Raw genomic sequence first — 20602 nt, 5'->3', positions numbered from 1 at the left:
CGCTGTGGCGGCTATGTGTTTAGTGGAAGTCTGTGGGTAATTTATCCTTGTTTATTGATTACAGCGATTACTGGGTATTTCAAATTGAAGCGTGTTTGGAAAGTCTAGATTTCCCATTCAATTCATTTTCTACAATTATCCTTCCCACATAGGAAGGAAACGAAGACAGCAATTACTTATCAAAAAGACAGTAATTTAAACTTCAACAAAACAGCACGTAAATTGTAATAAAAGAGCTGGTTGACTGTTTGATAATAACGTTTGGTGAGAAAAACAATATTATTTCTGTCTCATTTATCAGTGATATGCAGACTGTATGGTGTAGCAGCACCCAGTAGGGTAGGATACCATTTGTTTCAATTTACATCATTTTTATATGGTCCCCCTGCCCTCCAGGAGACCATATCATGGCTCCATGCCATCAAACTGAATACCGGTATGCAATCAAACTGTGTAGTTTCTATCGCAATTAACTAAAGCCATTTATGAAGTGATGCGGCTGCATACAGATTTAATCAATGAAGAGCACCATGGGGGGGGGGGGGTTATAATATGTCCCATTCTTCTCCATAATAACCACCAGTAATGCCTGTATATAGCCTCTCTACTACATATAGCCTCTACTGTATATAGCCTCGCTACTGTATATAGCTTCTCTACTGTATATAGCCTCGCTACTGTATATGGGGGGGGGGGGGTTATAATATGTCCCATTCTTCTCCATAATAACCACCAGTAATGCCTGGGTGTATAACTGTCAAACCTAGCAGCTTCATTTGGTAGTCCATTAACACAGCAGTAATGTGGCTATGATGCATGTAATGGTATCAGCATACACACACCCGGGGCACCGTCCTATCTGTAATTAGCTAGCTCTGTGGTCGATGCATCACAGCGCTGTTAAAGACAGAGCTGTGGAAGGAAACATCTCTGAAGGGATCATTTAGCTCCCCATTTAGCTCCCCTTAGTGTGAGATGAGTAAATGTAACAAATGTAGTAGACCTTACAGTGAAATGCTTACTTATAGGCCCTAACCAACAGCGTAATTTTTAAGTAAAACATAGGTATTAAGAAAACAAAAGATAAATATGGAAATAATAAACAATATATAAACAGTAGTGAGGCTATAACAGTAGCGAGGCTATATACAGTAGAGAGGCTATATACAGTAGAGAGACTATATACAGTAGAGAGGCTATATACAGTAGAGAGGCTATATACAGTAGCGAGGCTATAACAGTAGCGAGGCTATAACAGTAGCGAGGCTATAACAGTAGCGAGGCTATATACAGTAGAGAGGCTATATACAGTAGAGAGGCTATATACAGTAGAGAGGCTATATACAGTAGAGAGGCTATATACAATAGAGAGGCTATATACAGTAGCGAGGCTATAACAGTAGCGAGGCTATAACAGTAGCGAGGCTATATACAGTAGAGAGGCTATATACAGTAGAGAGGCTATATACAGTAGCGAGGCTATAACAGTAGCGAGGCTATAACAGTAGCGAGGCTATATATAACAGTAGCGAGGCTATATATAACAGTAGCGAGGCTATATACAGTAAAGAGGCTATATACAGTAGAGAGGCTATATACAGTAGAGAGGCTATATACAGTAGCGAGGCTATAACAGTAGCGAGGCTATAACAGTAGCGAGGCTATATACAGGCAGCGGTTAGTCGGACTAATTGAGGTAATATGTATGTGTAGGTATGGTTAATGTGACTATGCCTATAAGAGATGTGTGATGTTTAAGTCTACTCCCTACCTGTTTGAGCTGGGTCATTAGTGTATCAGTGCTGGAGTGCACCAGTTGCTTCTCCTCCCCTTCTTTCTTCCTCTTCTTGTAACGAGAGGCGGGCCTCTCTCCTCCTTTGGGGTTCCTCTTGTTCCTGCCTTTCCTCTTCTCCTGTCCTGTGAGCAGTGGTCCTGGGAACTCTGGAAGGCCAGAGAGCTGTCCGTCTGAATATGCCTGGGAGGAGGTAGATGAGTACTGTGTCAATTGTCATAGAGACACTGGTAAGAAAGCAGTGTCTCGTTTATCGGCAATCACAAAAATATCTCTATAAAAAAAACATGACATGATACGCTGTTCATAAATAACTTTTACAATTCACAACTCTTAAGCCTTTTGGGTATTTCCACCAACACCACCATTATTTTTTAGCAGGAGAAGATCTGAGAGACCATTTCATGGATCACGACTCAGCCTAAACTACTGCCTCCTACTATGACTCACAGCAGTTTGTCACAGGCAGCAACCCATTGGACTGATTCACTGAACCAGACTCAGAGCCTACTTGGCTTGGCTGTGACTCACACTGGCTGCTCATCTACCTACATAGCAAGCTAGCGGTCACTGTGACTCAATGGAGGCTGGTGGAGGGAGAAATCTGAGGATAGACTTATTGTAATTAATGGAACTGGATCGTTCCATTTATTCCATCCCAACTGTTACAATGAGCCTTCACCACCTCCACTGCCGTGCCTCATCTACCAGACTCACCCCGTTGCTGTCCATGGAGCTCTGCCTTAGCAGCAGAGCCTTGCAGTCTGCATCCGCCTCCTCTTCCTCAGACCTCAGGCTCTTGTCTGACCGTTGGTGGGGAAGCCCTGGTCCATTAAGAGGCGTCTGCCTGTTCTTCAACAGGTGTTTGAGGAGCTCGTTGTTACTCCCAGATTCCCCTTTTGCTCCCCCGCCGTGGGAGGGGCTCTGTACTGCAGCTCCACCCTCCTCCTTCACCGTGCCCATCCCTGAGCCCATGTGCGAGGAGGTGCCATCTCTGGGTCCGTGGCACTCAGTGCTCTCAGTCTGCTCCAGCTTAATGTTGCTGAGGATGCGCTCCTGCTCCAGAGCTTGGGCCCTGGCTAGGGAGATGTCTGATGGGAGGCTACCCATCCCTACAGGCTGCCCAACACCACCCAGCCCTCCACCCAGCCCTCCAGAGAGCTGCCTCTCCAGCTCTGAGTGGCTATGGCTGGGGGTAGAGGTGGAGGAGCCAAGTAAGGGGGACCTGGAAAGGTCTTGGTCCCCGAAAAGGTGGGTGTTGTTCCTGGTGGGTGTGGAGGATGTGTCTGACCGGCAGGGTGTCAGAGGGGCAGTCAGGTCAGAGCGCGGCGTGGACGGCGTTTTCACAGAATCTGCATCGTCATTGTCTTTCTTCTTCTTCCTGTTTCTTTTCTTCTTGCCATTCTCATCCGGGATGATGTTGGAGTAGAGCTGGATCAGAGACTGACCCGAGCCGGGGAAGTTGGAAGGCAGGGGCGTGGTGGAGTTGCCGATCCCAAATGGAGGGCCTTCCCCGGGCATCTGTGGCATCACGCCTGGTCCGCTGAACCTCCGGGGTCTGTGTGGACCCTGGGCGAAGTTACCCTGTAGTACCATGTTATCAGGCCCAAAACCAGGTCCCATGTCCTGAGGAATCATCCCATTACCCATTATGGCCCTCCGGTCTCCACCTTGTATGAAAGCCCCGGGAGGAGAGCCCATCCCTGGCTGCATGGGCTGCTGCAGAGGGAACATCGGTCCTAACTGCTGCATGAAGTCCTGGGGCAGCTCAGCATTGAAGAACGGCATCTGAGAGAGAGGCACCATGTTTCCCCCGTCAGGCCCCAGCATGCCTTGCTGTTCCATCTCCATGCGTTGTTTTAGGGCATGCTGACGTTCTACTTCCTGCATTAGTTGGACCCTCTGCCTCTCCTGCTGCTCTCTCAGCCTCTCCCGACGCTCTCTCTCCTGGAAGCCCTCACTAAACGGGTTGTTGTCGTCAAACTTCAAACCGGAGCCCTGTGGGGGTTTGACCCCTCCGGGTTGAGGCTGAGGCTGGTTTTCCATGGGCATCTGCTGGGGCATTTGGGGAGGCATCTCCTGGGGCATTTGGGGAGGCATCTGCTGGGGCATTTGGGGAGGCATCTGCTGGGTCATTTGGGGAGGAATCTGCTGGGGCATTTGGGGAGGAATCTGCTGGGGCATTTGGGGAGGAATCTGCTGGGGAATCTGTGGGGGCTGCTGTGGGAGGTTGCCCATGGGCAGTTGAGGCTGCTGAGCTGGGTTTCCCATGGGAACCTGAGGGGGCATATTGGGTCCGCCCATGGGCATGGGAGCTCCAGGATGCCAGCCTGCTGGTGCGTTGGGCAAGGGCATTCGTTTTGGGGGGGCGTTTGGCTGGCCTGGATGGATTGGCATCTGCTGCACCATATGGTTCATAGATGGGTGGTTCATTGGAGGCCCACTTGGTACAATACCAGCAGGGCCGCCTTGTATTGGTGGCATTCCTGGCACTGCTGCTGGCATCACAGTGGGAGGCATGCCACTGCCACCCTGCTGCTGCTTCACACCATACTCCTCGATCAGGTCAGCATGCTCTTTCTGCTGCTTCCGGATCTGAAAGGACAAGAACCAAAAATATATATTACATAAGAACATGGACAAACAGCTGGCAAGACAGACAATAACAATTCAACATGTGTATTGACATAATTCCATACATAATTATGACAATTACAAGGAGCTTTGAAAGGATGTTTGGTCAACTGAAGGAATAAAAGTCAACATTTTGGTCTGGTCTCAAAACTTAGTTCCAAGCAAGGGCAGTTTGAGGGTTGAATTGAGGGCATAGCCTAGTGTTATGGTAAGACAGTGGTATAGTACTGATGAAGAAAGTGACATTTACGTACCTGCTCCAGCTGTTTCTGCACTACACCCTGCTGCTCCGTCAAGTGTTTGAGTTGCTCTGCGTCCTCCTCAGGGAACTCCCTTCCAGCCTTCTTGGCCGTCCTCTGCTTGGCACACAGGGCCTTCTTGGACTTTCTGTGGGCGCCGATCTTCTCCTCCAGAAACTTCTGCTGCATTTGGAGCAGCTGCTGGGTCTCCTGGAGCCACTCCTCGTACTGAGTCCTCTGAGCATTGTCTGAGGGAAGCGACAGAGTGAGTTTTCATAGTACTTATGTACATTAACAATATTTATTACAAAAGCATTTTGGGCTAAGCCTGGTAGAGCCAAGAAAATCTGAGGGGGAGTCAGATTTTCTTTTTACAGATTTAAACCATTATTGAACTATGGCTCATAAATCAAAAGGATACATTTACTGACGATTGTGAATGTTAACAGAGGTGAACTTACTGACAAAACCTGGTCCAAAATTGGGAGGATTGGGCCTTGTCACTGAGGGTGTCAGCTTTCCATCCTGGTTTTGAAATAAACAAACAATAAATTGATGTTATAATTTGTGTTTTCCTAGTATGCTTTGTGTATGAAAGACGACTTAAGAGAGCTGACTTGGTAAAGTGTTTCAGTTACCTGTCCAACGGCCTGTGGAGGAACAGGGGTGCTTTCAGGACATGGTGCCGCAGGACCAGGTTGAAACCTGTTTATAACAATTGGTGTCATCCCCATGTTGTTTTGAACCATGACTTTGTTGATGCCTTTCAGAGCGACCATCTTTGCTTTCATTATAGGGTCAGTGATGGCGTCAAAATCTGCAGACAAAAAAAAGTGTGGTCAGCAACTTGCCCATTACATAAGACACAAATTCCTCTATGCATATCACTGACATTTATACTGTTTACGACTCATATCGATGTGAAAATGAATAACTCGTTTGAACTGGCATAAAGCATTTAACCTAAACAAAAAATGTCTAGTTACCAATGTTGGGAAAAAAAGAGTCACTAGAGGAGCGTTGTCTGATCATGGCCTGCATCTGCCTCTGCTGCTGCTGCTCCTGCCTCTCCTGGTCCAGCAGGTCCTGTAGGAGGAGGGGCTGCTCCTCCAGCAGCAGGGGTCTGTGCCCCCCTGGCCCCGCCTGGCCCAATGTCTGGGCCAACAGGGCCTGCTGAGCCGGGGTCAACCCACTCTGGTCCATCTCAAAGGTAGACATGGATGCTTCTCCTTCTTCTTCTCCCCTGTTAGTTGGATCCATGGTTTGAGATCCCATACTAAGTCCAGAGTTCTTCTGAGTGTCTTGGTTTGGCTGTGTCATAGAGTTACCACTGCCTTGATTGTCACAGGTGGAGTCCTCTGGTTGCTGCTTGATTAGTAAGCTAGAGAGTACTGGCGTGGAGGCAGAGAGCACTCCTGATTGCTTGTTAGTGTTTCCGTCTGCTTGTTGCTCTGTCCTCTCATTGGACGTCTGAGACAGGTTGTCTTTGTCCTCCATTTTGATCTTATACTCGAAAGGCAGGGAGGAGGCGGAGCTCTGGCGGCAGTTCACTTCCTGTTTCACATCAGCTGTCTTCTTGGCCATTCCCTCTGACTTCCCCATTCCAGACGTCAAATTGGAGAAGGAAGATGCAGCACCGCCACAGCTAGAACTCCTCTTCTCAGACAAGGCCTTCTGGAAGTCACAGGCGTCGCTGTGGTCTTCCATGGGGTCATTAAGGTCCAGTTCTTCATTGAACAAGTCCTTCTTGACGTCGTCCAGGTCGGGGTCCGTGTACGCAATGATGTCGAACTTCCCCGACGTCAGGAAGTCGTCCAGGTGCAGGTCATTGGTCTCTAGGTCTAGGTCTTTGCCGTCTTCTTCCGGATCCAGATTTAGGTTGTCCAGATCGGCATCGACTAGGTCTTTCACCTCAACATCTTCCAGGTCTTTGACGGCCGATTCGTCTGTGTCCAGTTTGTCGTCCACTCCGTCATTGTTGTTAGTCATGGAGACTCCTCCCTGACCATCACTCTTCCCAGCAGAAGGCCCAGGTATCATCATGGAAGCTGACATACCCTGGGTCTCGTTCGAAGCAGGCTGGCTCATGGACCTCATTAGCTGGGCTTGCCTTAGCATGGCTCCCCCTTGCATCTGGGCCTGCTGATGCTGGTGGAGGTTCTCAATGTTAGAGGACAGCTGGCCTTGGCTCATCTGCTGGTCCCCCATTGACTCCATCATCATCCTGGGGCCTTGGTTTGGAGGCAACCGGAATTCAAGCCCTCCCATGAAACCAGGAGGCCTCTGGGGCTGGAGGTCGGGATCCATGTTGTTCCCTTGCATGCCGGAGGACCCGAAAGGGAGACGAAGCCTGCTGTCAGGGGCTCTGTGTCTCAGCTCGATGAAAGGCTGGCCCATAATGTTGTGCTGTTGCATTGGCACACCACTAGGAGGGAAATGCTGGGGGAGCCCCATAGGGTTGCCCCCCATGGACTTGGCCATATCTACAGACATGGAGCGTCTCATCCCCGGATGGATGTCCTGCATGGGGTGAGGGCCTCTGGGGAAGAACTCCTGGCTACCATGAGGTCCCGGTCCACCAGGTGGAAATGCAAACCTGAGCAATCGAAAGAAAAAATACATTTCAACACATATTCCAGTGCCGAGTTACCTCCGAAACATTCAATCTAGAATGACTCTGTTTTTTCATACAAAAAATAAGGTCTTATTTATTAAGTCTGTAAGGACAGTAATATCAGTTACAAACCTTGGCCCCTGATGTCTGATATTAGGATCACCCGAGTATTGTCCTATGGGGAACTGACCCTCATTAGGGAAAGGGCCTCGCTGATCCCCTGGGAAGAGTCCAGATCCAGGGAACCTCATTGGTCCGCTCATGGGGCCCGGCCCAGGGTAAGGTGGAGGGGGCCGGCTGAACATCTCGCCCTGTTGTCCGTGTCCCTCGTGCGGCCAGGGCCGAGGTGTCCCAGGACCAGGGGCCATGATACCAGCGTTCTCCTGGCGGATGGCACTCCTCTGCTGCTGCTGCTTCAGGATCAGCTCTCGGATGCGTTGACGCTAAATAAAACAACACGAACTGTCAGACCTCCAACTAGATAATTCATGTTTCATGCCAGAACTCTACTGAATATTTGATTGAAAAAAAAGTGATAGAAATGTATTAGCTATTAATCACTGTGGCTTCAAGCTTGCAAGGGTTACAAATGTTAATTTAAGTGAATACTGAAACGGGTGAAATTTATCTGGAAGATAATACTTTAAATGAAGATAAGAGCAGTTTAAATAGCGTCAGTCCTACCTGTTTGAGTCTCTCCTCACTGTCGGCCAGAGAAACACTCTGAACCTCAGAGGGGGTTCCAGGCATCTGGGAGGGGTTTTGCAGCTGTCCTCCAGGGTCCTGGCCTTGCTGCTCCTTCATATCTGGTCTGTCTGCTGGCTGTGGACGTGGGGTCATGGGCGCCTGCTCGTAAGGATCATGGATAGGCGTCTGGTTGGGCCGTCTGGACGGCGATGGAGAAAATCCCTCATCGGCTATCCCACCGTGATGCTTTGGTGTCTGCGACCCAGGGTGTGGAAAGGGAGCATCTTGGAGCCTAACGTTTTGAGGAGGGGAGAAGGGATCCTGGTTCCCCATGGGACCAGGCCTCTGCCCCTGCAGTCTACTCAGCCTGTCAGACCCCATCCCTGGCTGCGGGGTGCTTGAAGTCTGGGCGTACGGGTCATTCAGCATAGGCCTGGGGGTCTGGGAGAACATGTCACCACTCAAAGGCCTGGGTGTTCCAGGTTGACTAGCGTAGGGATCCATGGGGGCTAGTCTCTGGTTGCCTGGGGACTTTGAGAACCTGGGGGGCCGAGGGGTACCAGGTTGCTGTGTGTAGGGATCCATGGAGTGCCCGGGGGACATCCTCTGACCGGGGGGCTGGGGGTGTGGGTGAGGGTGGTGAAAATGGTTCATACCAGGGCGAGGGGGTGTTGGGCTGCTGGGAATAAGGGTCAGAGGATTGACTGTAGTTGTCGTTTGGACGAGGAGTGCCTGGAGGTCGAGCATAGCCAGACTCAAAGAATGGTCTGTTTCCAGGAAGTTGGCTGATAAGGTCATTCATAGGTCTAGGGGTACCTGGCATCTGAGCATAGGGGTCTGATGAGGGTCCTGGGGATTGGGCAAAGGGGTCATATGTGAAGTGGTCGGGCCTTGGAGTAGAGGGAGCATGGGCGTAAGGGTTTCGGTTGGGTAACTGTGCCATTGGGCCGGGCTGGGGGAAGGGGTTGCCCTGGGTATGGTGCTGGGCCATCCTCGGTGGACTGGTGAAGCTATCATGAGGTCGAGGGGTCAGAGGGGCCTGAGCGTAGGGGTCTCCCTGCTGAGAGAACCGGTCTGGGGGATGAGGCATTGGTCTGTTGAAGGGGTCCTGGGCCTGGGGTGGAGGCATGGGGGTCTTGAACAAAGACTGAGTGACTGAGCCCTGCTCGTTGCTCCCCGGGATGGGAGCTAACAGAGGTCTGGAGTAAGGGTCTGACAGGATCATCCTGTTTTGAGCCATCCGTTGGTAGGCCTCTTGGCGGATCATGGGTCTAGAGTAAGGGTCTCCACGCACTGGAGAGCCTATCAGGGGCCTTCCCTGGGGACCCTGGTTGACTCTGGGTGGGCACATAGGCTTTAGGAAGGGGTCAATGTCCCCAGAAACAGGCCTGGGGGTGTCAGGGGGCTTGGCATAGGGATCCATCTCCCTACTCATAGACGTGGGGGAGCCGAAAGCCTCATGAGCCGGAGACGTGAGCCTCCCTCTGTCCTGTTGCTCCATCAAAGAGGTGGGAGACTTGCCAGACTCCATGGACATCCTGCGACACGCGCTGGGCCCCAGAGTTGGAGGTCTGGGGGTCCCTACCATCTTGGCATAGGGGTCCCAGGGAGAGGAGGGTCTGGAGCTGGATGAGCCAGGGGAGAACACCTGGGGCGACTGGGGCTGAGAGGACCCCCCTGAAGGAGGGGGAGGAGGGGGCCGCAGGAACACATCTTCAGGGGGCCCCGAGGTGGGCGTCACTGGGAGTTGACGTTGGAGGAAGCCCTCTTTCCCCCCGGTGCTGTGCTGCATGGGGGACATGCTGCCGTTGCTGCCGTGCTGGGAGGAAGGACTCTGGTTGCCGCTGTTGTTACCGTCTCCCTCCGACTGGCTGCCTGACTGCTGTTGCTGCTGCTGCAGCTGCTCATTCTTCACCTGCTCCAGCTTCTGGGTAGCTTCGATCTTGGCTTGCTGCCTGCTTTTCTGTCTCATTTGCTGTTGTAGGAACAGGATGAAAGGGCAAAACATGTTTTAGTCTTTCAAATAGTAACCTGAACAAGCAATGCATGTTTGCTTAGCACCCTAAATCCCAAAAGACCAACAAGGAGACTATTTAACTACTGTGTTTGTTTTTTTTTGGAAGGGGGAGAAGACTTCCTAAACTGCATCTGAACTGGTTGCTTCTCACACACACTAGCATACTAACCTGCCTGCACACACTATTACCTCACCTCTCTGAATACAACCTTACCTGTCTAAACTTCCACTCTTGCTCATGCTCTGACTCTTTGGGTTTCAAAGGGTCCTTAAAGAGCAAGTCTGTGTCTAGCGGTATGTTGGGGTCAAACACCTCGTCGGGAGGCTGCAGTGAGGCCGGGGGCAGCTGGGACAGCGGCAGCTGCTGCGACTGCTGCCTCTTCAGACTCTCGTTGGACATCTGAACCTTGTTGATGCGCAGAGCAGCCCTGTTGTCCCTCGCTTTTTGCTGCAGAGCAAAATCAGTCGCAGACACACACACGCGCGCAGACACAAACAGAATAAATCATTTCAGTTGGTGCCATGGAAACCTTAGGAGACTATTACTAGTTTGTTTTATTCAGTAGATTTTTTTTATCAAGTGCATGTCCTTAAAACATGGCTTCTGCCAGATAAAATGACTTCTCCTGAACGTAATTACAGGTTCTGTGTGAGGTTAACGCTGAGAACTGTGGTTCTTCTGTTAATAGGGTCATCTGTGAACTGCTGGATTTGAAATAGCACTGGCTTTTTCAAAAAATGATTTAATACTTTTAGTCTGACTCATAAAAAAATACCAGATCAGACTAAATTATTTGGGATTCTCACATTTCCAATGGATGTCTACTGGGGACAATGTAATCTAAGCAGAATTAAAGGCATCTTACCACATACGGGGCCCTGTCTTGCGAACTTGCTTTCCTCCACAGCTTTGCAATCTGTTTGACTCTTGTAGACCAGTCTAAAGTGACAATATTCTTTTAAATATTAGACCAACAACATGCTTGCAGCTCAAGAAGGACATCTGATATCACCTTCAATTCTCATACCATCTTCAATTGTAAATTAAGTCATGGTAATGGCTGGATATGCACAAAGATGTGACTGTGACACACACACCTGGGAACTCATCCTTGAGGCTGGGGAAGTTGACATTGGTGTAGAGGACAGGGGCCACAGTGGCTAGTTCCCCCAGAGTCTCCTCCTTCTCCCACTTCAGTGTGCTCCTCTGGGCATTGGACATGGCCTCCGCCTCGCCCCCCTCAGCACCAGGAAGAGGGGTGGGGCCTGGTCCACTGTGGACAGGGCCAGGAGCCCCCTGCCACGAACCCACTGCCTCTCTGGCCATCTGATTAAACTTCCTGTCCCTATAGGAAGGACACAAGCATACAAATTTGAGAAATATACAGGACCAGTCAAAAGTTTGGACACACCAAATCATTCAAGGGTTTTTCTTTATTCTACATTGTAGAATAATAGTGAAGAAATCACAACTATTAAATAGTACATATGGAATCATGTAAGTAACCAAAACAGTGTTCCACTAAATATATAAGCAAAGAGAAACGACAGTCCATAATAACTAAGACATGAAGGTCAGTCAATGTGGAAAATGTCAAGAACTTTGAAACCCCAAATAAATGCTTCACAGAGTTCAAGTAACAGACACATCTCAACATCAACTGTTCAGAGGAGACTGTATGAATCAGGCCTTCATGGTCGATTGCTGCAAAGAAACCACTACTAAAGGACTCCAATAAGAAGAAGAGACTTGCTTGGGCTAAGAAACACGAGCAATGGACATTAGCAATGGAAATCTGTCCTTTGGTCTGATGAGCCCAAATTTGCGATTTTTGATTCCATCCAGCGTGTCTTTGTGAGACGCGGTGTGGATGAACGGATAGTCTCTGCATGTGTGGTTCCCAACGTAAAGCATGGAGGAACTGAAACGGTCTGTGATTTATTTAGAATTCAAGGCACACTTAACCAGCATGGCTACCACAGCATTCTGCAGCGATATGCCATCCCATCAGGTTGGTTCTTGTTGGGACTATCATCTGTTTTTCAACAGGACAATGACCCAAAACACACCTCCAGGATGTGTGTGGGGGCTATTTGACCAATAAGGATAATGATGGAGTGCTGCATCAGATGACCTGGCCTCTACAATCACCCGACCTCAACCCAATTGGGATGGTTTGTGATGAGTTGGACCGCAGAGTGAAGGAATGCCAAGAGTGTGCATACAGTAGCTGTCATCAGGGCAATGGGTGAAGAATATAACATCTATTTTTGATTTGTTGAACACTTTTTTGTATATGTGTTATTTCATGGTTTTGATGTCTTCACTATTATTCTACAATGTAAAAAATAGTCGAAATAATGAAAAACCCTTGAATGAGTAGGGGTGTCCACACTTTTGACTGGTACTGTACAAAAAAACATGTAGTTATCATTTTCATTGTTTGCTAGAGCACACGCTTCCTCCAGTAACTGAGTCACTAGCAATGCTTGCAATTTGAGGTGTTTGAATCGTGTAGTTATGCTACATACTGTGTACTTACTATGACTGAGATATGTGGTTGTCCCACCTATCTATCTTAAGATGAATGCACTAACTGTAAGTTGCTCTGGATAAGAGCGTCTGCTAAATGACTCAAATGTAAATGTTAGGCAGATACCTTCAAATACTAATCCGGCATGTATGACATTGCATTCATTACAGTTTGTTTGTCAGATCATTATGTGGATAGAGAGAGTGCTTTCCAGGTCAAGGTAAGTTTTGCAGTTAGTACCTTGGATTGTCAGTGAAAGGCATGCGGTGGAGGGGGGAGAAGTTATCTGGGATACATGATTCTGCTCCGGAATGGGTCGGATTCAGAGGGAATCGTTGGTTAGGTCCCATCAGCCCGTTTATCATTGGCATCCGTGGAAACATGGCATTCCCTGTATGGAAAAACAAATTATTATATCTTTGCATTACTTTGGGCAAACCATGCTCACGTGACAAGCAACCTCACCTGAGACCTGAATACTTGCATTGGCTCCCAGAGCTAATGCCTAGGCTTTATCTCAGTGGGCTGTTTTGTGGTACCCTGAAGACCCAGCTGGTCACATAGGTCTGATAAAATATTCAGATAAAAGCGAAAGACTGCCAGTAACTGCTACAGGATCAATATAGGTATCATACCAGCATGTGGGTGTGTCAGGCTGGCTCCAGGTGGGCCGTGGGGGTGAGGCAGCTGTGGTGGATGGCTGGGGCTCAGGACGGCAGTGAACAGGTCCTCCACGTCCTTCCCCTCCAGCTCTATGGGGGGCACCAACAGAGACAACACAGTTAAAACGGATAGAGACAGGTAAGTCGCTTTGGATAAAAGCGTCTGCTAAATGGCATATATTATTATTATTATTATAATACTAACGTTCGGTTATGTTTAACCCTGGTTCTCTGAAGGAGAGGAACGGACAGAGTGATTACAAAAATAGTGGTTACTAATAACCAACCTGGTATTTTGTAGAGTTTGCTGAGAATCGATTCTAAAACCAGAAGAAAAATAGATTATTTACCTCAGTAAATGGATACTCAGGGATTAGAGCTATACCAAGAAGTGAAGTGTCTATGTGGGTTCTGAAAAACAGATGTCAGCACAAGACCTGGTGTTGACCACCAGGCCCCTTACTGACCGTCAGCCATCTCCAGACCGTCAGCCATCTCCAGACCGTCAGCCATCTCCAGCTCTGGACTGAGGATCCCGTCCAGATGTTCATCTGGGAGCGTACGGAGTGGCCTCCGGCCGGACTGAGACTGCGCTGGGGAGCTGTCTGTCAGGGGTCCAATGTCCAGACCAGCTGAGGAAACACACACATATGTACACACACAGACACATACAAAACACACATTGAATAACACACGTGTTAGCAAAGATACACACTAACAACAATGCAAGGTAGATGGACTTCAAAGAATACTGCAACCAATCTGCGATTCTGTGTTTATTCTCCATATAATGTAGATTAAAACATGTATCCTTCAGCAATTTGAATTAGAACTTTGTCCAGCTGATAAACTTTGAATCTCATTTGAATAAAATAAGGGGAATATCTGCATTGTGTGGAAATTAAATGAAGATGATAACGGTGCTAGCTTAGCAGGATTACTCATGAAGGCTATCCCTCTCAAAACACATTACAACCATCCATCCATCTATCAATCAACATCAGGACGACTGCTGCAAACTGAGCTACCAATGCTTTTGATTTAATCCAATAAATACTGAGGGAATCTTAAGTATTTACTGAGAAAGAACAAAGGAAGCATATTGGCATCAGTGGAGTTGCTAAGCCATTCTCCACCAATCACAGAGCAGGGACGAGAGAGACTGAGACCTTCGGTGTCATCACTATATTGAAGGCCACTCACCAAGGCCTCTCATTCTCTCCAAATCGTTTGCCTCTAAATTGTTCATTTTCTGAGTTTGAATAGAGAGCCAGTCCTTGACCGATTGTTTCAGTGAGAATCTGAATCACTCTCACGTTTCTAAAGTCAGTTTGCCTTGAATGTCACAAACGGAACCAAAAACCAAACAAAGGATGGGGACACCTTTTATATGTGAGAGGCTATTGTTGACATGAGAGCATGCATGTAAAGATGAGCCCAAAGAAGCACTCTCACACCCCAATGTGCGGACACATACACTCACACACACACGTCCCAACTTCCTAGAATCGAGCGATGAAGTCAGCCTAATTAAAAAGCTTGCCACAGAAACGGTAAATGAATGCGAATGTACTATTGCTACTAATGCCATGGAGCCCTTACCAAAAGGAGGAGGTGAGGTGTCAACCTGGAAATGGAAAAAATCAAGACCTACAGAAACAGAACCCAAGATGAGTGAATAAAACAGAGTGGAGACAGAGCAAGGAAACCAAACTGAAACCAAACAAAAACGCACAAAACACACCTGAAACAACGTCAAATAAAGATCAAACAAACCACAAGATGTCCAAAATAATTATGAAAAGTATGTGACAAGAGAAAGTGACATTTTGAAAAGACAGACAGCAAGACATCTCAGGCTAGCAGTAAACTCCTCCCACGATGACAGCCTCAGAGATCAGTGACATACCAGAGTCACCTGTCTGTTTCCCCAGCATTCCCAGGAGATCTGCATCCGTATTGAGAACATCCGACAGATCCACTAGAGGTTCTTCAGAGGGCTCTGTGGATGAGAATTAGACAGACAGTCAGGAACCACAGCATGGATCAATGGAAAAGAGTGCGTGTGTGTGTGAGCGTGCGAGCATGTGTGTGTGTGTGTGTGTGTGTGTGTCTGTGTCTCTATGTGTATCTGTGTAGTACATACGAGGTCCTGGTGGTCTGGTGGGTCTGGACGTGCCCGAGGTCACACTGAGGAGGGGGTACGAGGAGGGGTCCAGGAAGCTGGTGGTGGGTTGCTTCCTGTCCCTCTGGGGCCCGGCTCCGGCCCTTGCTTGGCCCTCCTCCATTAGGCCAGACTCCACCGCCTGTTGCCTGCTCTGCTTGCTCTTATCCAGCAGGTCCTTACCGAAGAACGCCTCCTAGACAACAAAGCATGGGTCAATTCTCCATAGACACACCATACTTCAAGATAACTGACAACCTTTGATATCTCCCACCTTTTATCAAGAGGCATCAAGAGGCACCCACCTTTTATCAAGAGGCACAGAAACATGATCCAAATCCTGTTTGTATTTCTTCTTTTTTTATATGCTATGCAGAACAAAGTTGACAAGGAGACGCATTGAGGCAAACACTTCCGCTGCTTTTGCCAATAGTCGTGTCAGTGGAATCTCTCTCTCTACCAGTGTAGATGGATCTACGTAGCTATCTCCCCATCAGCAATGTCTTATCTCTCCAGCGGATGGACACATGACTGCTGAGACAAACCACTGTGCTGGGACATTAAAAGCCTAGTTAACCATTTAAATCATTAATCCAATGTGCTCCTCCTCTGTTTTGGGTGTCGGGGCCCTTTAGGTTTTACTTGGTCTCTGGGCCTGGCCCTCCTGCTGTGGAGTACAGACCAGCAGTGACAGATGCCCATGGCTTAATGCACCTCCTCACATCTCATCTGTTTCGGGCCAACACAAGTTGACATAGAGCTCAGGGTTTGAGACGAGGGAGGAAGGGAGGGAGAGAGATAAATAGAGAGATATAGAGAGAGATAAATAGAGAGAGAGATATAGAGAGAGATATATATATATATATAGAGAGAGAGAGATAGAGAGAGATATATATATAGAGAGAGAGAGATAGAGAGAGAGAGAGATATAGAGAGAGAGAGAGAGAGAGAGAGAGAGAGAGAGAGAGAGATAGAGAGAGATAGAGAGAGAGAGCGAGAGAGAGAGACGGCGAGGGTTGGGGCCCTCACGGCGCCCCCAACCGCCTTCCCTCCCCAACCGCCTTCCCTCCCCAACCGCCTTCCCTCCCCAACCGCCTTCCCTCCCCAACCGCCTTCCCTCCCCAACCGCCTTCCCTACCCAACAAATGGCACTAACCTTTCCTACTAGCACTGACTTTGTCGATGAATACATGAGGGAAAATGTTCTTGATACGTTTGTGATATGTTGTCTCACCTAGCTATCTTAAGACAAATGCACTAATTGTAAGTCGCTTGGAATAAGACTGCTAAATAACAAAACATTTATGTAAACGTAATGCATCGATTCCCAACCCAAACCGAGGTCATTTGGAGAGGAAGAGTAGTAGAGGATGTAAAGCTACCCACTCAGGGTAACGCCTGTAGGCATTCTCTCCTACTTTAAGAAAGCACAAAGATGGGGCTGCCGTCTCCAATTTTCCATCTTTAAGTTGCTGCCAGGCAGTATGCCGAGTATTATCTGTATTCTCAGGTCTCCCATTGGGTGAGATAACTACTTTTTATGTAAATGCAACATGACGTTCCAGGCTGTCAGGGTGCTACTGCATCTATGAATGGTTGCCTCGATTTTTAAATACAGAAAATGGTTGACATTTGGATTGGCAGCTTATTCAGACAATTATTTATCTGCATATGGAGGATCCTAAGATGTTTTTTGCAGCAAGACAGCCTCTACTCCAAACACTTTGCCTACCAAATTGCTGTGTTGCCTGATTGTAACGTTATAATTATGAAAGGAAATCATGGCTGCACATATTCCCATCAGTTGTAAAAACAACAAGACATCTTCCAAATCACATAAACCCTGAGACAAATGTCGGAGTCATAATGTAGATGTGGGACTGACCTGCAGGTAGGTGGGAAAGGCCTCCTCTAGCTTGGTTTTCTTCTTCCTATAGCGTTTCTTAATCTTCTCTGGGGCCTCCAGCCCAGGGGGAGTCTGTTCCAAAGGGGTGTCAGGCAGCACCTCTCCCCAGCCTGCAGTAGGGGCAGAACATTTGGATCAGAATCTTGTCCTTAAAAATATAGAATCTGTTTATTAGGTTTATGTATTCTACAAGAAAACAAAAATCACGAGCACCAATGATTAAAACAGGAGTCATTTTTATATTTGTACAACAGAGGTAGAAATAGGATACTCAGGCAAAAGCAGTTGAAGATGCATTGGACTTGGGTAGATGAGTTGTGTGAAAACTGACCCTCCTCCTTCCCTGTGGGGGGTTCAGAAACAGAGCCAGAGGAATCCTTCCTGCTCAGGGATCGTTTGGCCTTGCCTGGGCCCTGACCTGGACGGCTCCGCTGGCGCACCATGAAGCCACCGATGCCTGAGAAAAAGATGTTCAACAATGAACCAACACAACTAACAATCACTCCATACTCTCCAACTGTTCAGTGAAAAGCTTATAAACAAATTGGGGGAGATAAGATTGCTGGTTCTTAGCAAGTCAAATATCCAAATTGTCATAGGGAACTTTTATTAGAATGCTACTGATCTCGGTTCAATTTGGAAATTGGTGTTGGGAGGAAAACGAACACGTGGGTCTTCTTCTTGGTGGTTTAATAAAGCACGGATCAATGCTTTTCACTAGATAAGAAAACATCTTTAATCCAGACTACAGAAAACACCATTTATAACCCCCGGAATGAGCCCTCTTTCTTTCTTTGCTTCCAAGGCCTTGTCTTGTCATCCCTGAGCTTGGCTAGCTGTGCGGCACGTACAGCACCATTTCACGCTCCAGAGGAGCTGTCTCCTCCAATCAGGTGCCCTACCCGGCCGGTACGGCTTCCTCTTCCTCTTCTTGCTGTCGTCGGCCCCCTTGGACTTGTCTTCTGCTGGTTCTCGCTCCGGGCTCGAGTCAGACTTCCCCTCGCAGTCCAGAGAGAGGTCCGTCTCTGCGAGTGAGTGAATGAGTGAGAGGTGATGAGCAGACAGACAAGGGGAAGTACCCAGCAGTCTGCAGACTGGACCAACAGACCCCCCCCCTGCCCCCAAGCAACAGCACCCAGGGTCAATTCAATTTCAACTCCAGTCATCTTCAAGAGATTAACCTAATTGAACTTCTGGAATTTTCCATTTGGGGAATTTACCTTATAATTAAGTGCACCCCCAACTCTAACCCACCACCTATTCGTCTGCTGTCAAGAGTCATGTGAATTTGAGAATGTGAAGGACTACTGCCATTTCAGAGGAAAGGTGCTTCTTAATCCAGGACTAGTGTTAATGTGTGTACAGGAAACTGGTCCATAGTGTTTTCTGACAAGCTTGTTGTATTTAAAGTCAGGCCCCTCTGGTTACATTCTCAAGACAATCAATGACAATGCCTAAACTGCATATGTTTTGTAAAAGGGGCCTTATTTATTGTTTTGTTTTTGCTGTATACTGAGCTGGGGGTAAGATCCATTAAACTATTGTGAAAAAAAATATATAAAGTCAGGCACCTCTGTGGTCCTCCATGTCCTCGTCCCGGGAGTGTTCTGACAGCAGGTCCAGGGGGGCCTGCAGCACTGCCACACTATTCTGGTTGATGATCTTCAGCTTCAGCTTGGGCTTGGGTTTCCTACGCCGCGACGCAGGGGCTGACAGGCTCTGGAGCTGACACCGGCCCGACTCCGTCAGACACACACCGTCCTGAGTGTACGTCCTCGCCAAGTCTGAAAGGCACAAGCACACACACACACACGGTTATGGTAATGTATGATGGCCCTAGATGAACTGGAATGAATGAATGTACTGGATTATCCAAGTTGATTGAAAGTTGTTTTCAAGATATGTAACCTTTGCATCATATGATGCTGTGTTTGCATCATACAGGGATGATTTCAGTATATTGAAAGTTACAGATCTTGATTGCTGACAAGCAAAATATGTTGGGTCTATGTCAACCATGCACTAATAAAACAAATACCAAAAGATAGTTTTTGGGTGGAGTTTTCCTTTAAGTTGAAGAGTTAAAAAGCCACTCTGAGATGAAGATTTCTCTCAATCGACAAGAAATATCTAGAAGAAATATCTAGAAACACAAAAGGCAGTATGTTCTTCTTACCCATTTCTTTAGCCTTTGTGACAACTTGCGTCATAGCTGCCGGCTCAATGGAGTCTCTGGCCTTGGACACTAGTGCTGTTGATGCAGTGAAGAGGGACACAAAAGCCAATGATTAATTGGCTGCAGCCTGCAAGGCTCAGATAGTGTAGCAAGGTTTCAGAAGGCTATACTGTAGCTAGAAGTCCTTACCCTTGGAGGTCTTGTGGACACGGCACATGGTGCAGTCAAAGCTGCTGTCTGCTGCTTTCTCCACATCCTCTTCCGAATGGAGACCCTGGCAGGAACCATGGATCCATCTATGGGAGAGGAAGAAGAGGGAGAAGAGGTTGGGGTTACGACAGAGGGACAACGGGGTTGGGGTTAAGGGTACCATAAAGGGGCAGGAGGAGAAGGGGGTTGGGGTTAATGGTACCATAAAGGGGCAGGAGAAGGGGGTTAAGGGTACCATAAAGGGGCAGGAGGAGAAGGGGGTTAATGGTACCATAAAGTGGCAGGAGGAGAAGGGGTTTAAGGGTACTATAAAATGGCAGGAGGAGAAGGGGTTTAAGGGTACTATAAAGTGGCAGGAGGAGAAGGGGGTTGGGGTTAAGGGTACCATAAAGGGGCAGGAGGAGAAGGGATTAAGGGTACCATGAAGGGGCAGGAGGAGAAGGGGGTTAAGGTACCATAAAGGGGCAGGGGAGGAAGGGGTTGGGGTTAAGGGTACCATAAAGGGGCAGGAGGAGAAAGGGGGTTAAGGTACCATAAAGAGGCAGGGGAGGAAGGGGTTGGGGTTAAGGGTACCATAAAGGGGCAGGAAGAGAAGGGGGTTAAGGTTACCATAAAGGGGCAGGGGTGGAAGGGGGTTGGGGTTAGGCAACCATAAAGGGGCAGGAGGAGAAGGGGGTTAAGGGAACCATAAAGGGGCAGGAAGAGGAGGTTAAGGGAACCATAAAGGGGCAGGAGGAGAAGGGGTTAAGGGAACCATAAAGGGGCAGGAGGAGAAGGGGTTAAGGGTACCATAAAGGGGCAGGGGAGGAAGGGGGTGGGGTTAAGGGTACCATAAAGAAGCAGGAGGAGAAGGGGGTTAAGGGTACCATAAAGGGGCAGGAGTAGAAGGGGGTTGGGGTTAATGGTACCATAAAGGGGCAGGAGGAGAAGGGGGTTGATATTAAGGGTACCATAAAGGGGCAAGGTA

The 20602-nt window shown here is 48.2% G+C and overlaps 1 protein-coding gene across 1 annotated transcript in view; it reads right to left on the bottom strand.

Annotated features, from left to right (window-relative positions):
• LOC124010018 (histone-lysine N-methyltransferase 2C-like) overlaps positions 1 to 20602 on the bottom strand; it is a 139952-nt gene that overhangs the window by 23007 nt on the left and 96343 nt on the right. The window contains 25 exon segments of the mRNA XM_046322321.1: positions 1772 to 1975; positions 2510 to 4387; positions 4681 to 4913; positions 5127 to 5190; positions 5304 to 5482; positions 5652 to 7261; positions 7412 to 7722; positions 7964 to 8539; positions 8541 to 9941; positions 10198 to 10431; positions 10850 to 10923; positions 11082 to 11329; positions 12758 to 12908; positions 13153 to 13269; positions 13467 to 13499; positions 13683 to 13811; positions 14782 to 14829; positions 15089 to 15181; positions 15326 to 15539; positions 17229 to 17359; positions 17581 to 17706; positions 18152 to 18274; positions 18821 to 19033; positions 19426 to 19500; positions 19615 to 19721. Of these exon segments, the coding sequence (XP_046178277.1) occupies positions 1772 to 1975; positions 2510 to 4387; positions 4681 to 4913; positions 5127 to 5190; positions 5304 to 5482; positions 5652 to 7261; positions 7412 to 7722; positions 7964 to 8539; positions 8541 to 9941; positions 10198 to 10431; positions 10850 to 10923; positions 11082 to 11329; positions 12758 to 12908; positions 13153 to 13269; positions 13467 to 13499; positions 13683 to 13811; positions 14782 to 14829; positions 15089 to 15181; positions 15326 to 15539; positions 17229 to 17359; positions 17581 to 17706; positions 18152 to 18274; positions 18821 to 19033; positions 19426 to 19500; positions 19615 to 19721 (8572 nt within the window).

This window comes from Oncorhynchus gorbuscha, linkage group LG22, assembly GCF_021184085.1.
Source record: "Oncorhynchus gorbuscha isolate QuinsamMale2020 ecotype Even-year linkage group LG22, OgorEven_v1.0, whole genome shotgun sequence".
NCBI classification, from domain to species: Eukaryota; Metazoa; Chordata; class Actinopteri; order Salmoniformes; family Salmonidae; genus Oncorhynchus; species Oncorhynchus gorbuscha.
This window is presented reverse-complemented; position numbering and strand designations above follow the sequence as displayed.